Here is a 13407-nt window from a genome sequence, read left to right as displayed (position 1 = left end):
TTTTCGGTATTTGTCGGCCTTCGTGCGTAATTTCTTCGTTGAATAACCTTCTTGTGACACAAACGTTTTAATTGCCTTTTCCGCTTCCTCACGAGTATCAAATGTGTTCTGGGGGTGGAGCTAGCGGCATGATGAAGACCGAGTATTAATGTTGGCGGACTTGAAGCGATGCACACCCTGGAAGAAACGCAAACATATTTGACACTGTAAACGGGGGGCAATACCTTTCCTATTATAATTATTATTATTATTTTTTGGGGTGTGGCTATACCGAAAAGGGTGTGTGGCTATACCACTTCATAAAACCAAAAAAAAGTTATTTAATCGAGATCGGACTTAACGGCGAAGCTACCCTATCGTCACTATTAGGAAAAGTGACATCCGCGTCGGAATAACGACTGGCACTGCCGAGTTTCTCGAGTTCCCCGGGAAGTCCGTTCGTATCTTGCTCCTTCTATCACTTTTAAGTATGGGAAAAGCCTACACGCCTCCGCAATGGACTGGCAAATCCATTTACAAGCTTTCGCTCCACAGGCGTCGTGTGAACCTCTGGAATTGGGGCTACGGCCTCGAACATCTTCCGTTTCTATGTCTGTACGCATTCGCGCTGTACCATTGTTTCTTGACGATTGGGGAGCCATACGCTCAAGCTATGCGGGAACGAGAGGAGATAGGACTTGATACGAACGCAATTTTTTCCTCTGGGGAAGAAGATGGCGGCCTGGCGGCGTCCATGTTGGCTCGAGGGAGTGTCCGTGAAGTCCCATCCACGATGCCAGTACTTCAGCCTGCCATGGTGAACCAAGATACAAGCGCCGACGGCCCGCCACTGCCTAATCCGTTTCTTCCAGGCATTGTGCCTTTGCTCTACCTTCTAGCGACACTCATGGCCCACGGTCTCATGGTTTTGTTTCAAATCTGGTCGGTGCAATTTCGAGCCTTTATCAAGTACACGCCCGTATCAACACTCGATGCCGCAACGTGTATCATGGTCGTGCCTCGTTCGTTTAAAGGCTCAAGCTGTATCGTCGAGATCGTTCGTCCCCCGCATGGAAAGCCCTATTTCGTCTTTCAAAAGCACAAGTACGTGGCTGAAGACGATGATAATAACAAAAGCAGTATCGTTTTCCGAAAATTAAAAGCTCCTGTCACGGAAAAAGTCAGCTACTATTTAAAATCGGATGGACTTGGTTCCGAACGAACGATTCAAGACTATTTGGAATTGTATGGGAAGAATGCATTTAGTATTCCACAGCCGAATTTCATTGACATGTTTAAACAGCAATTACTCGAGCCCTTGACTGTGTTTCAGATCTTTAGTGTCTGTCTCTATATGCTCGATGAGTATTGGCAATACTCGCTCTTTACGTTGGCGATGATTCTCATGTTTGAAGGCGTGACCGTCATGAGTCGACTCAAGAATCTACAGACATTACGGGGCATGGGGAATCAAGCGCGAGAGATTTATGCGTATCGTAACAAAACATGGAAACAAGTGCCGTCAGACGTGCTGGTTCCTGGGGATATGATCTCGATCAAGCGAGAAACTGAGGGCGATCACGATAATATGGTTCCCTGCGATTGCTTGCTATTAGATGGGACGGCGGTCGTGAATGAAGCAACGTTAACGGGGGAGAGTGTTCCTCAGATGAAGGAAGCTATAGGCACTAAAATGAGTGCCGAAGATCTCGCCGAGCAGCTCGATATGAAGTCGAGTCATAAAGTCCACGTTTTCTTTGGAGGGACGACGATCATGCAGGCCGATATATCAAACGACGATCGTCTTCGACCACTTCGGATCCCGCATGCTCCTGACAATGGCTGTACAGCCTACGTACTCCGTACGGGCTTTAGCTCATCGCAAGGGAAGCTCGTGCGCATGATTGAATTTTCAAGTGGCAAGGTCACTGGAAGCTCGTGGGATGCGTATGGCCTCGCGTTCTTGTTGCTGATTTTTGCGCTTTTGTCGTCGGGGTACGTGCTGCGTCATGGGATTGCCCAAAAAGGAAAGATTACGTTTGAGCTGCTGTTACGATGCGTGCTCATTATCACAAGCGTCATTCCAGCAGAGCTCCCGATGCAGACAGCAATGGCTGTCAATTCGGCTTTGTTGAATCTTGTAAAGCTATCTATTTTTTGTACCGAGCCGTTTCGTATCTCGCTTGCTGGAAAGGTGGACATTTGCCTGTTTGACAAGACTGGTACATTAACAACGGATCAGCTCACTGCTGTTGGGGTCGTGTGCGAAGACACGACGGCACCAACTGCAGCGATTTCAAAGGATAAGGTCCTTGATCACGTCCCAATGATTGCTGCGAATCTCGATGCGACGCTTGTGCTTGCTGGCTGTCAGTCGCTAGTTCAAATTGATGGAAAAATGGTTGGTGATCCAGTCGAAGAGGCCTCGCTTCGTGCCATTGACTTTTCATACGATGCAGCGACTCGTCATTGCCAAGCGAAAAAGGATTTAGAGCGTGCAAGCGAGCGTCGTTGGGGACAGGATATCAATCAAAAGGATGTTTTTGTACAGATCATGCACCGGAATCACTTTGCATCGAAGCTTCAGCGAATGAGTGTTGTTGCGAAAGTGCACCTCGGTACGAAGGGCGTACGTGTTCGGTCGCTTGTCAAGGGAAGCCCCGAAGCCATTGCACTATTGATTTCCTCGAAGAATATTCCACCTTGGTTCTGGCCAACTTACCAGAGCCTTGCTCGTCGTGGAATGCGTGTTCTTGCACTCGCGTACAAGGACATGGATGGTCGGCCGTCGGAAGCCGAAGTGGCTCAGCAACCTCGTGCGTGGGCGGAAAATGATTTGACTTTTGCGGGGTTTGCTGTGTTTCAGTGTCTTGTGCGCAAAGATAGTGGTGATATTTTAAAAATGCTTAAAGACAGCTCGCACTTGGTATCGATGATCACGGGGGATGCGACCTTGACTGCGGTTCACGTGTCCAAAGAAGTTGGGATTGTGACCCGGTCGGCTTTAATTTTAAGTGAGAGCTCGTCTTTAAACGATCCTCTCAAGTGGACAAGTGCAGTAGATGATTCCGTCTTGGCACCCTACAAGAGCGGAGACATTAAAGTTCTGGTCAAGAAGTACGATCTCTGTGTCAATGGCAAAACACTTGTTGCGGCAGGCGAAGTTGACGAAGAAATTTGGAAGAATTTACATCACATTCGCGTGTATGCTCGAATGACACCCGAGCTAAAGGAGAAGGTTTTGACGTTGCTTAAGACGCATGGTCATCACACGCTCATGTGCGGCGATGGTGGAAACGATGTGGGTGCTTTAAAACAGGCCCACATTGGAGTAGCTTTGCTCGGCGGGTTTGGATCGGCAAATGCCGATAAGAGTGTCACGGGTCTTGCAAAATACCAGAAAGGAAACGTTGCGACGGTGAGTACACGCGATGAATTGATGAAACTACACGTCTCGGCGCTTAAGAAGCGCTTGATGCAGCACAATATCAAGCCGACACATTGCAAAGAGAAACAGGATTACGTCGAGCTCATTCTAAACGAGCAGAAGAAAAAATCGATGGAATTGATTAAAAAGAAACAGCAAGCGTTAGCGAAAAAGAACCCAAAACTCAAGATTCTGACAAAAGAGGAACAACGCGTTGACATGAAACGTAAACAAGAAAAACTTGAAGCGGATGTCCAAGCACGTCAAGCTCGTGGTGAATCGTTTGCGCGAATGAAAGCGATTGCGGCGTTTGCCAAGCGGGAAGCAGAAGAAAAACGGAAACAACAGGGAGAACGCACGGGCGCAAAAGGCTTTGCAAACTTTGCGAATAACGCAGCAATGGCACAGTATATGGACGACTTTGAGGATGGAGAACTGCCCATGGTTAAACTTGGCGACGCGTCGATTGCGTCTCCATTTACATCGCGTGCTCCTTCGATCAAAGGCTGCGTTGATATCATTCGACAAGGCCGATGTGCGCTGGTGACGACGATGCAAATGTATCAGATCCTTGCAGTAAATTGCCTCATTAGCTCGTATTCGCTCTCCGTGCTCTACCTCGACAAAGTCAAGTGGGCCAATTCACAAATGATGGCGCTGGGCATGATCTCAACGGTGGCAAGTATCACGCTTAGCCGTGCGACTCCTCTCGATAAATTGTCGCCTGTACGTCCATTGACGTCGATCTTCCAACCCGCTTTGTTTCTAAGTCTTGCTGGTCAATTTGCGCTGCATCTTGGGTGCATGATATATTTGACCAATCTTGCCAAGGAGTATACACTTCAAGAAGAGACGATTGTCTCGAAACCGGGAGAGTATCAGCCTACCGTCATGAGCACGGTCATTTTTCTTATCAATGGCGTCCAGACAGTCAGTGTATGTGCGGTTAATTACAAGGGTCGACCATTCATGAAGCCCATGACGGAGAATCCGGGGCTTTTATATTCGCTAGGCATCAGTATCGTTGGCGTCTTCTTGCTCTGTACGGAACGAATGCCGCTGTTTAACAAGGTGCTGCAGATTGTACCCATGCCCGACGCCGGCTTCACGCGGCTTCTAACGGGTCTATTAACGCTGGAAGTATTGGGTGCGTTTGCATGGGATCAATTGTGCTTGCTCGTGTTTGCACCCACGATCTTTGTCGCGTCCATGCGTGCGATCACATTCAAGGACGTGCGCCAGCTCTTGAAAATGACAGTCGTGTCGCTCGTTATTATTTACGTTCTTGCCAACATTGATTACGATGAAATCGAACGTCAACAGCAGCTTTTAGAAGCGTCTCGCGTGGATGCAGACATCGAGGATAGCAGTAGCTAGCGCAGAACGTACAACGGCTCTTTCTTTCAAGCCTGTACCTTGCATGTCGTTTAAAAAAAAAGAGAGCAAATGAGAAGGGCATTTCGACTATCAACAGACTGTGTGCAATCTATTTGGTCTCCCCACACAAAGACAATTGTTCAAAAATCGAGACGCAATCAGCTTACCGAGTCCCTTCTTGCTTGGCTGACAGGAATGCAAAACTCGCATCGCGTGTTTCGTGGCCAGACCAATGCAGCAATTGGCACAACGGCGTGGGGGTAAATTGAGTCGGTCGATGGTACCACAAGGCAAAGAATCCGTTTTCAAATGCCGCAACGACACGAGCAAGGGCGAACGCACCAGCTGCGGCATTGTGTTGTCCATTCTTGTACACGGGGTCGTCAATCACGAGCTGTGGCATTAATGGCAACACAGGCCACTGGGCTGCTAACGGGTACGCCCCAAACGCTTCGGGTTTCAGCGACAATCCCGTCGTCATGTAGTCGAACGATGTGCCGTAGTACTCTAAGAAATCCAATAGCAATTGTCCTAATGCCCGTGCCTCTCGTGCTTCCTTCGATTCGTCTTGATCGTTGCTCACATTCTCTTCTTCGTCTTGGTGTCGCTGCATTTCCAGTAAAAAGACCGCCAAGAGCGTCACAGCGTACGTGCTTAATCCACCCGTAAATGCACTGTTTAAACCCTTTTCCCGCAAAAACTGCCGCAACACCATCAGCAACGGCTTGAGTCGATTCACGTGCGTCACGTAGTCGCGCACTAATTGACTAGCATCGAGTCCGTAGCTCGTTTGGACGTTTTCAATCGAAATGTCTACGCGCAGCAATGCCGACGCACTTTTGTGTGGCATTTCATGACGTAGAATCACTTTTGCCACGGGCACTTTTGCTCCTCGAACCACGTCGACTTGCTGGACCCACGTCGTTTGGGGACGTAATTGCTGCGCGAGTTGCTCGAGCTCAGGGACACCGTCGGGTAGAAACGTGGTTGGCACGTCTCGATCTGTTGCGTTTGAAAGACCCATTACGACAACGTCAACGTCACTCGATGGGAGCCACAGACCAGTCGAGTATGAGCCAAAACACGTGACTGACGCGTGAGGCCAGATCTTGCGAACGCTCTCGACGATGTGAGCGATCGCGGCGTCAATGTATTGACGCGCGGCGTCGACGACACGCTGCGTGTAGATACAATAGCGGTTCATTTCGTACCCCAAACGGAGTGCCACGGACCTCGTGGCGTCGTTAAGATCGCGCAAGACGGCCGCGTCGTCAACATTGGTGGACGGGAGCGTCGGAAGCCATGGCGGTAAGCGACGCAATCGACAGCGATTGATCGCTGCAATTCGCTGTGCTTCTCGTTCTCGAGCCAAAGCATCGCGTTCCGCAGCTGCAGCAATTTTGCGGCGATTCAGTCGATCATTCTTCCGCTCCTGCTTGCTGCGCTTCGTGGCCGTCGATCCCACCGGACCCAATTGTGGCATTAGAATTTTGTGTCGTGTGAGCCACGGATTAAAGCATGATCAAACAAAATGAAGTTTTTACATCAATAATAAAGGTACGGTTATTGATTAGAAATATAGAAAATAGTACAAAACGGGCTTTTTTGATTGCTTAGACAATAACTTGGGGTGCAGGTGCATATCCTCCTGCGTGTGGAGGCTGGTGAATGTCATACACGGGTAGAACGGATGAAAATGCGGGATGCTTGGAAATGACAAAGTAGTTAAAAAAGGCGTTGAGAAACAGTAATACGGCGTCCAAGATTGTCAGCCAAAAGTTGCCCATGGAAAGCGGCCAGATTGCAATACTACCACAATAAAAATGGTCATGTCAATTATTGTTTACAAGCAGAGAGGTTAAAGCAGGTTACGCACAAAACCAGGAAAATAGTCCGCGTTTTGTTGCCATACATAAAGCCAAAGTTTTTGCGTAAAATTTCATCCATCTTCTCAGTGCGGAGCTCAAACAGAAGCAGCAGCGCGCCAAACATACTGTAAAATAATGTTAGACCTCGATTTTGCCATCTAGTCGCACAATATGTCACTTACATAATGTATATACCCGCAATTACTTTCTGAAAATTGTTGACCTGGCCCAATAACCAAGCAAGCACACCGACGACGATAGTGGCGGAAGCCAACACCAAATTAAGCGTGCGCATAACTTTAATAATTGTCTGGCTATTGGTGGACTTGATCTGCGCACCGATCTCGTCCATCAAGTTCTGGTGTGGAAGACCAGGCGTCGCGTCGTACACAGAAGGAATGGTTCCACCCACGGGCATGACTGGTGCGGGGGGTGCCATAGTTGGAAAGTTCATAATAGGCGTTGCTGGCGACTGCATTTGCACCACGGAGGGGTCGTAGAACGGATTATTGAGGTTCATTGCGAGGACGAAAGTGGGTGCCCAAGAGAATACGTGCACGCAGTTTTTTTAAGTAAAAGGAAGATGATTCGTACTTACGAAAATTACACAAATTTAGCTGAAGAAAAGGACTGAAAAAAGCATTTTTATCGCTAGCGCCTCGAACAAATAAATCTATGATGCTACACCATCTTTACTAATAGAGCAAAATAGTTTTTTTCGATTTGGTTGCTGGAGACCTTGATAAAAGTTATTAGCATTTAATATGTGAGCATTATATCGCCCTACCCGCGGTTAAACACTGCCCATCTTACTTCGTTGAGAACTGCGACTGAACAATTAACCTCCCGGCTGTGCTCAGAATACTCGGGTCACTATGGAGTCCCCCACTCAAAGAGGAAGCGATTAATGTTTGAGCAGCGACAACCCTTTCGAGGGAAATGGATAAGGGATTCAGATTCCTACAAGGAATTTGAATTTCTTATCAATTGTCTCGAAGGGAGAAATTGCTGTCATAGTCGTCAATCACTTCTTGAGTCATCATTTTCGGGGGAATTCAGATTCTTCATCCATTTCCTAGAAAGGAGTGCTCCCTTGTCTGAGCCTCAAATCAAGCACCGAATCCGTTCCCACATCGTGATGTTGCCAATGCGCTAACAGCATTACGCATGCCACTTAGCCTAGGGCTCCGACCCATCACAAACCTCAAGTTGTGCAAGAAGAACAAAAAGTCTTCAAAACTGACGCAAGCTCTTGGTCGAGCAATAACCATTGCAACCGCGAGACCTCGGATAGAGATCCACGATTTACGGCGAAGTTTTGGCAATCCGTGTTCCGATCTCTCGGAACCCGGCTGACTATGTCAACTTCTGATCATCCAGAGACAGATGGCCAGACGGAACGCGTAAATCGCGTCCATGAAGAGATACTTCGAGGTTACGTCCAATTGTATCCGAATTGGAGCGAGTTTTTACCGATGGTCCAATTCGCCATCAAAAATTCGGTACAAGCGTCTACAACGCATACACCGTTCTTCGTGAATGGCTTACGCCATCCTCGCATACCCTCCCAATTAGAGGGATCCTCTAGTTTAAGGGGGGGTGGACTCGCACGAGTAAATCCAATTCTGGCTCATGCTCATCACGCGTCGAAATTAACAACGACGCGAGTGATGTCGATGTCGAAGCAATCGACATCGAAGAAAAGAAAACTCTCATGGCAGTGCGCTTAAAGCGCACTGAAAAAGACAAAACAAATGAGTCAGCAGAGATGTTTCTGTTGACTCGGGAATCAGTAATCCGTTTCGTACAGGATTCCATTACTAACGCAGTGGTTCGTCAGAAACGGAACGCACAAACATGGAAGAGCAAACTTTCGTTCATTTAAAGATAATGGACTAGTACTACTCTCTACGGTAAACTTACCTAAGCGTGTAGTCACTAATGTGGGTAGCAGTAAGCTACTACCCAAGTTCATTGTGCCTTTTCGTGTACTGCATCGCAAAGGCAATGCGTACATAATAATATTGCCACGTAGGATGCGAACCCATCCTACGTGGCTCTTACTAGCCAGTACACTTGTGCATATGCTGCACGTGCAACCACAGCCACTGGCTAGGATCCGTTCACCCTCGCACTGATTGGTAGAAAGCTTCCTTCGACTCAAGATGCTCCGGTTAGAAAATCGGCGTTTCAAAGCGTCAACGGCGTAAGGGCAAACTTGCCGATGGGATATCTCGAGCTCCAATAATTTTTAAGATACGGGGTATACAAGTCACTTCAACAGGTGCTGGTCATTAAGATGGCACCGATTTAAAAGTTTTTCCACGAAGTGAAGGTTGTCTCGCTCATCGCAACGTCTTGGTAAGACGCTTGCATTAACTCATGGAACTTTTGACGGTCTCCAAGCTCGTTTTTGGCATTAAAGCGTCAAGCATAAAGGGAAGGCTAGACATTCTGATGCAGCAGTTCACGACACAGCCTTCTTTCTCGATGCAAGCGCTTTTCTATACACCCGAGTAGGATCCCATTACGGCTGAAGCAAGCCAACGTGGAACACCGGATTTGTACGCAGCTTGCGCTTAGCCCATTGGCTAGGTCCTTTTTGGCCTCGAAAATGGTCCAGTAAATCGTGGGCGCAATTGGTCTTCTGTGGATTCCTGAATATATTTCTTCAAAACCTTTTCAAGCTATCCAAGGCGAAACTAGCTCGCTTCATGGGACAGTTTTAGTTTGGTATTGTAAGAAGTCCGCAGACGCTACAGTTTTAGGTAGGCTTTTAGCCTTTAGTAATACTCGATCAGCGACCGCATAAGAATAAATACAGATTTTTTCTTTCGCATCCGCTTGATCTTTTGTCTGTCTTGGTTATCAGCCATCGCAACATGCTCAAGTCGTACAACTTTCAAACCTGTCGCAAGAAACTCGCTAATTTATTTTGAATAGTGACAGGGCTGATTCGATAAGCAATCGGCAAAAACTTCCCAACCAAGCCTTGATCAAGCAGTGATAGCATTAAAGGAACGCGCGGGTGTGTGAGGCCGCTCAAGTGGAGCGGATTTTAGTCTGTATAGACGTGAGTAGCGTTATTTTTGCACACTCAACACCAGGGAGCATTGAGTTTTAACGCTTCGGCGTTTCGGCGCACACAATGCGCAAAAAGGTCCAGGATGCGATTAACGCGTTCAGTTTTGACCATTTGAGGCGGATAAACCGCTAGGGCATGTTCAATCTAGTGCCCAGCACCCGTAAGATCGACTTCCAAAACGTGCCCGTGAAACGGGGGGGGGGTAGTTTAGGCAATAAATACTGGCAAACCGAAATAAAGAAACACGCAATCGATACACAGCTTAGCTGTACCTCCATCATCAATGGTATCGGCACACACGCCAAATGAGCCATCTTGATCAAGTGGTGAACAAAGACCACAATGCTTGCGTTGCCATCCGAAAAATTAGTATGCCCCATACAAGATCCATCGAGATGGATTCCGAAGTCGCAAGATCCGAGGGTTTAAATTCGCTGGTAAGTCTCGCAGTTCGCACAAGCGCTAACCCAATTATCAAGTTTGGTCACTATTAATAATTCCGGCTTACTGAAGCGTAGGTCATAGCTTGATCGAGATAACGCTTGGGAGCAGTATCATGTGTCGCAATAGCACATAGCTGTTATCGGTAGAGTATTGATGTGTGCTCATGCGCAAACGTACCGACAATTATTTCCCGAGTCTTTGAACTCATTTCTCTCAAGAGCCCGTAGCAAAGATACACCGAGGTATAAGCCGCACGAATTTGTGCAGTGACTGGCGTCGACAGAGTCGTGACATAAAACAAAGCATCCACCAAAGCGTTTTGCTTTTTCGGTTACATTTCGCTTCGAAGAAATATCGAAGGCCACCGTGCAATCCACCATGCTATCATCTGCGAGATGTGAGGCAACTGAGTCGATGTTTTTAGACGTATTATCTGTATAGATTGAAAAAGGCTCAGACCAAGCAGATGGACTCTATATTTGTCAAGATCATGCTTTTACATTAGCGAGATCCGCTCAAAGCCTCGCTTTTCCGATGAAGGGAACCTCTTCCGCCCCAAAATATGTTTATAAGCATTGACATACCATTATTCGTGCGCATGCGCTTGAGCGCACAGCTTGTAAAGGTCTATGCGATTATCCACATCTGATAGACCCTGTTCTGCACGACTATGGAATCAAGTATCAATAGACATGCAGGTGCATCTGAGGGCGAAATAGTTGTGTAACCTGGAGACGATTGACAATCAAATGTAGCTGGGACATTGGAAAGCCGCTGCGCATAACCGGACACACTTAAAGCATACGGATCGATGAAGGAAATAACACTAGCTCGTATGAGAGCAATTGGTAATCGACATTGGCTTATTCGAGCACGCCGTATATCATACCCACCATACTGCTGAAAAGATCTCCTCTCTAATCATTAGTACCTATGCCACTATAGTGGCAACATTAAGCTTATTATAAGCATGTACAATGCGTCACATAGCGTCCGGCTTCTTGCAACGGAACGTCAGTGTGAGATTAAGATACTTGCTCTCGTACGCACTAAGACAGTAGAGACGTCAGTCGGATACTGCAAGAAGCAAAGCGTCTATGTTGTCACATCGTGATACCAGCGAGCAGCTATTAACAGTGGTCAATCGAAAGACTAGTTACGTTGATGTTGATGTTAGCCTTTGGGGCTATCCAATCGCTACAATATTTATTGGAGCTGAACAGAATACATATTGATGAATTCGGCCAGGCCTAGTAGGCCGGCGACATATCTGATATGGTGGTCACATAACCTAATTGTGAGTTAATTTATCATCGCTTCTGGATGAAGCCATCCGTGAAGACACAACAGCGACGATTTTTGTGTTTACTGGGTCATCGATACTGAAAGATAGTTCGATTTTTACTTCTTCTGACTCCGGAAATTCAAGACGTGCTGTGTCATACTACACGGAACGTTTTACCTCTGATAGAGCTATACGTCATGAAAATGATCTGGTACCTGGAGCCAAGGTATCGTAAACGACAATGACATTCACCAAAGGAACAGTGTGACGTCATGATTTCATCAATACTAAGTATGCTGCTGGAATGTTGCGTACCTGATAAAGGTCGGAATATCCGTGTCCCCAAGGCTAATAGGAGCTTTAGCCTTACTTTGTTCTCTAAGAGGGCCGATGTCTGGTTCTCTTATTTGATGAAGATTTCCGTTACACAAGCATATCATCCAGTGAGCGCAAATGAGTTAAACATACGCTACTCATGATAGACCTTATATAATCTGAAAATGTGCTTCCTGCCTCCAGTCGTCATGTAAACGTTGATTAAGCCAATGTCGCTGCATTAACGGTAGTGCAGGAGCTTGACGAATGACGCTGCTAATAAAACATTTCCATCGAAAGACTTGACTTCCTGTAAGCTATCCAATGACAAATCAGTTCTTAAACACGCGCAAGCCTTAGAAAAGTCTTAGAAGATGTGACCCGATGTATATTTGCGCCCATAACACTCTGTAAACGCTCGACAACTGCTCTCATCATAGCGACCTTCCTGGTATAGGTTTAGTTGATTGGTAGCAATTCTCTAACAAGTGTAGACCTAAAATTCTAAAGGCCATTTGCATGATTTATCACTTGCGACGAAGTTGAATGTGCCGCAGCACGCAACCACACATATCTGCTGATGACTCAATCCAATCATTACATCAACCTTTTGGGAGGTGCAGCGAGCTGCCATTTGTGAGTTCTGAAGGCTAGACCAGATATTTTCGCCCGGATAGACTTACTCAAATGCAATCTTTTATGGAAGGAGAATGCGTAGTACAGATTCTCTTGTTTTACAGAGCCGTCCACTGCTGTATGAATGCACGGCTAAGAATCGATTCTTCAAACTACGACGGAGCAATCAAACTTACTTTGTGGTCGTTTCAGTACGCACTATTCCACTTTAAGGCATCAGTAGCTAACGAATAGGGGACCGAATGGACATGATCATATCCTCATCCTTTTCCAGGTGCGTTAGCATTTCACGACACCCAAGGGCTAACGTTCGGATGGTGTCATAATTCGTGGATCCTAGATGACTAAGGTTGACAGCTCGTAAATTCCAAATACGACCGACTAGCTGCTTGCTCTATCTCAAACTTGCACATTATCAGGACACGGCAGAAAGAATTCATCTTTAGTATTTAGACGGGCCCTGCTTGCAGCCGCAAAAAAAACAAGCTTAAAGTGGGTATTGGCAGGTACAAGATGCAGAGCTTGATGAGGTCACTTCGCAATCGGCTTATGTAACTAGTGCGACCCTTAATTCACCGAAAAACAGCCCTAGGTAATTAAACATTGTACCGCGTCCTTCAAGTAGTGGGACCTAGCAAGCGACAGCCATTGCAAAAATGATGTCATTTTCTGCAAATTCAACACTATAACCAATCAACACCGGCACTGCAGACAGCTCTCAACAGGGACTAGACACGCGGAGCCCATGAAAAAAGACCTTAAGTCGAACCCCTGCATGTGACAGAGCTGGTACTGTTGGAAGTCGCTTGACATTCTTTGTTGAAGTTGTGGGGTGCATCTCATTGAAAGAGTCTCCCGCATCCGTCTGTTGAGGGAAAGGAGGGACCCTTGGGAAAGGATGAAAGTTTCATCAAAACCTTTCGGCCATAATGGACAGATAGGAAAGAGCATAGGAATTTCACAGACTAACAACACTAATATATTCACTTTT

The 13407-nt window shown here is 46.7% G+C and overlaps 2 protein-coding genes across 2 annotated transcripts; one reads left to right on the top strand and one right to left on the bottom strand.

Annotated features, from left to right (window-relative positions):
• Positions 1 to 469: 469 nt before the first annotated feature.
• Positions 470 to 4783, top strand: CCR75_006141 (uncharacterized protein; the record flags this gene model as incomplete). Its single annotated transcript, XM_067964213.1, has 1 exon — positions 470 to 4783. One exon carries the CDS (start codon positions 470 to 472, stop codon positions 4781 to 4783), a length of 4314 nt encoding a protein of 1437 aa, XP_067815252.1.
• Positions 4784 to 4946: 163 nt separating this feature from the next.
• On the bottom strand, positions 4947 to 7493 carry CCR75_006140 (uncharacterized protein; the record flags this gene model as incomplete). The annotated part of the gene is made up of 4 exons (XM_067964212.1): positions 6834 to 7493; positions 6660 to 6776; positions 6409 to 6592; positions 4947 to 6227 (listed from the first exon to the last, which is right to left on the bottom strand). Exons 1-4 carry the CDS (start codon positions 7169 to 7171, stop codon positions 4947 to 4949), a joined length of 1920 nt encoding a protein of 639 aa, XP_067815251.1. The 5' UTR covers positions 7172 to 7493.
• Positions 7494 to 13407: the final 5914 nt, after the last annotated feature.

Source organism: Bremia lactucae, linkage group LG1 (assembly GCF_004359215.1).
Source record: "Bremia lactucae strain SF5 linkage group LG1, whole genome shotgun sequence".
In the NCBI taxonomy this organism is placed as follows: domain Eukaryota; phylum Oomycota; class Peronosporomycetes; order Peronosporales; family Peronosporaceae; genus Bremia; species Bremia lactucae.
Note: the sequence above shows the minus strand (reverse complement) of the source record. Positions and strands in the feature narration are given on the sequence as shown.